Source organism: Henckelia pumila, chromosome 3, assembly GCF_033568475.1.
Source record: "Henckelia pumila isolate YLH828 chromosome 3, ASM3356847v2, whole genome shotgun sequence".
Classification (NCBI taxonomy): domain Eukaryota; kingdom Viridiplantae; phylum Streptophyta; class Magnoliopsida; order Lamiales; family Gesneriaceae; genus Henckelia; species Henckelia pumila.
The window spans coordinates 34,418,656-34,421,970 of record NC_133122.1 but is presented as its reverse complement, the minus strand read 5'-3'; the positions used below and the strand labels follow the sequence as shown (position 1 = coordinate 34,421,970).

Below are 3,315 nucleotides of genomic sequence, written 5' to 3'. Positions count from 1 at the left end.
TAAAAAAATAAATTTGAATTTTTTAGTCTTGTAACTTATATTTTTTTTCATTAATTTGTGCATATCTGGATCAGAGTCAAGCCGTCGGTCGGAAATATCTTATGTGACGGGCACGTATGCTGACATTTTTCGTATGTCACATAATGTTTTAAAAAATCACCACATATTTTCTGAATTTTGATTATTTCAATGTGGGCTAATTAAGGTGAATGAAAAAGCAATAGCTCATGTAGTGGCTTTGGACTAAATCATTTTTTAAATGAACAAGATATGTGTATATATAAAGTGACCATTGACCTTTCATGACTTTATGGGTTTTTTTTTATTTTTACTCTAAATAAAAAAATAAATTTCAAAAACACAGTAAAATTTAAAAAATTTCAGGAATACCGTAAAACTTCAAATTTGACGGCGAATGCTCATATAAACGTAGGCAACGTCTGCTTATACTTGAAGCGGATTCTGCGGCAGCGTCCGCTGCCATTAGGAGCGAGGCTGTATTATTTGTTCCGCCCCACCCAGCTCTATTATTTGTTTACTTCAATTTATGTGTGTATGTACAAACAACTTTCTTTTTCTTTCTCCATTTATCTTTCACGGCATTCGTTCTTCTTCTCCATTTTAGTTTCTTTGACCGTAGATTTCTCCGTCATCGTTCGTCAGATTGCAAATCCGAGAGTAGTTTCGGAATTCTTGCAACGAGAGTTTTTTTTACACAAATTTTTCGAGTTTTTTTCGCCCTCTCGGAAAGATCGTCCGACCAACCGTGTTTTTTCACCGTCGTTCACCGCAGCCGATCGTTGTTTAAGCTAGGAGGAAGATATTTAGGTTGGTTGAAGCTCTATTTCAAAACTTGGAGGTAAATTCGAGATTAAGGTTTTGAAATTTGGGTGTTTTGGTTCAATTGAGTTCCTATAATTGAAATATGTTTAATTATTGATTGTAGATACTAAAAAAAGTCATTTGGAGGTATGGATTATTTTTCAGAATTATTTTTTAAGCATTATTTTGAATTTTAGGTTTATTTTAATAATATGTTTTAGTATATGTTTCAAATTTCTTCTTTTTTATAATTAAATATACTATATTAATATAATAAAAATTAAATGTATTATGTATTGTAAAGGATAGTTATGTTACGTATTGTTATTATTTTAATCTTATAATATATATAAATATAGAATTATATATATATATATTAAAAGACTAATATATATATATATAGAGTTTCTTTCAAGTGCCCACCTATCATGCCCACTACCATGCCCACCAATGATGTGGCACTATTCTATTTGACCACATCTTTATCATATCCAATAGAATAGTTCCACATCATTGGTGGGCATGGTAGTGGCATGATAGGTGTGCACTAGTATATATATATATATATATATATATATATATATATATAAACTTTATATATATATATATAAACTTTATTATTGTTATTGTTATTATATTAGATATATATGCATATATATTACCTTATTATTGATATACTATATAAATATAGAATATATATTATTAGATTGAAATATATATATATATATATATATATATATACTTTATTGTTATCGTTATTATATTAGATATATATGCATATAGACATATATTGTTATATGCATAGATTAAAATTTATTATATTTTATTTTATTTTTATGTTTTGTTATTTTGTAATTTTATAATATGTGTTTATTGGTTTGCATTATATAATTGTTAGTATATTTGTCAGGATGACAACAAATCGAGGGTCAATAGATTTCAGTGTGCTATATTTACAAGCAACACATATGTCGTCAGCAGTTTCTACAAAAACAATTGATGACATAGTTCGAGTCAAACAATCAGATAATTTGATTTGGCAGTTATTTAATGATCATGGTCTGCACAGTCGTGTGATTGCATATTTAAATAACATGGGGTTTTATGGTGTTTTGATGTGTGGATCTCGACGATATGATAATCATTTAATTACTGCTTTGGTTGAACGATGGCGACATGAAACACATACCTTTCATTTTAGATGTGGTGAAGCAACCATCACTTTACAGGATATTTCCATTATTTGGGGTCTGCCTATTGATGGTGAGCCTATAATTGGTATAGATGTTTCACACAGAGTTGAAGAGTGGCAGCATATATGTTTGAATTTATTGGGATTTACGCCACTGACGTCGCATTTCAAAGGTGGTCACTTATCGATAACCGCTTTATATGAGTATTGCATGGCTGCACGTATCGATGATAATAGTCCAGACATAGATGTCGTAAAATATACCCATTGTGTAGCATTAATGATTATTGGAGGAATCATGGTTCCAGATTATCAAGGAGAATCTGTTAGATTAATTTTTTTGCAACTACTTCGGGATATTGAACGCATCAGATCTTATAGTTGGGGAAGTGCAGTTCTGGCATTCCTATATCGTGAGTTATGCAATGCAACACGGATAGAAAAAGCTATAATATCTGGGCCTCTATTTATCCTACAGGTATAAATTTAAGTTCATCTAATCACATTATATTAATTTCTAATTTACTTTATTACTGATGATAGGTATGGGTATGGAGCAGGATTACATTTGTTAATCTTGATATGAATGGATTATCTCTGATCGTGCCTCAAAATGAATTCGAGAAAAATATTTCATATGCTCCTTATGGTGCACGGTAATATTTGAAAAATATTAGCATTGTATAAATTACAAATTCATTTTGTAATAATTTTAATAATCTTTGTGAAAATATCCAAAGTTTTACAGATCTTTTTAATACTGGTCAACGCATACTCTGGCTCCTGAAAGAAACGTTCTGTCACCTGTAATATTCCCTGGTTATTCAATTGAGCAACAAGAGAGGAGTGAAGAAATTGTTGATGCTCCTGTTGTGCGTAGAGGACAACGTAGACGTAGTCACGTAGACCACCTGCTTATGGTACCGATGGTCATTTGTATAACTGCAATTGTCATGAACAATCATGATATATTTTTTTGTGTTGTAATAATTGATAATTAGTTATGCATGTGATTTTTGTTTTTTTTCTTTCCATATGAGTTTTGTTTAATTACACCACAATTATTTTAAATACTTTATTAAGTTGATTCAAACCAATATGAAGAAGAATGCTAGTATTGTAATAGATAAATGCATTTAAACCAATATCAAATACATATCTTATTCAAATGCATACGTTATATGACAAAATTATAAAACGCATATGCTTCCTACAAACATTTATCTGTTATACATTTTTCGTCACGCAATCTATAGTCCACGTTCATTTGATGCTCCTGAAATACAAAAAATAGACATATA

At 29.9% G+C, this 3,315-nt stretch overlaps 1 protein-coding gene across 1 annotated transcript; it reads left to right on the top strand.

Annotated features, from left to right (window-relative positions):
- The first annotated feature begins 1,916 nt into the window (after positions 1 to 1,916).
- Positions 1,917 to 2,674, top strand: LOC140888444 (protein MAINTENANCE OF MERISTEMS-like). Its single transcript, XM_073296120.1, has 2 exons — positions 1,917 to 2,492; positions 2,558 to 2,674. The coding sequence occupies exons 1-2, from the start codon at positions 1,917 to 1,919 to the stop codon at positions 2,672 to 2,674; spliced, it is 693 nt and encodes a 230-aa protein (XP_073152221.1).
- The last annotated feature ends 641 nt before the right edge of the window (positions 2,675 to 3,315 follow it).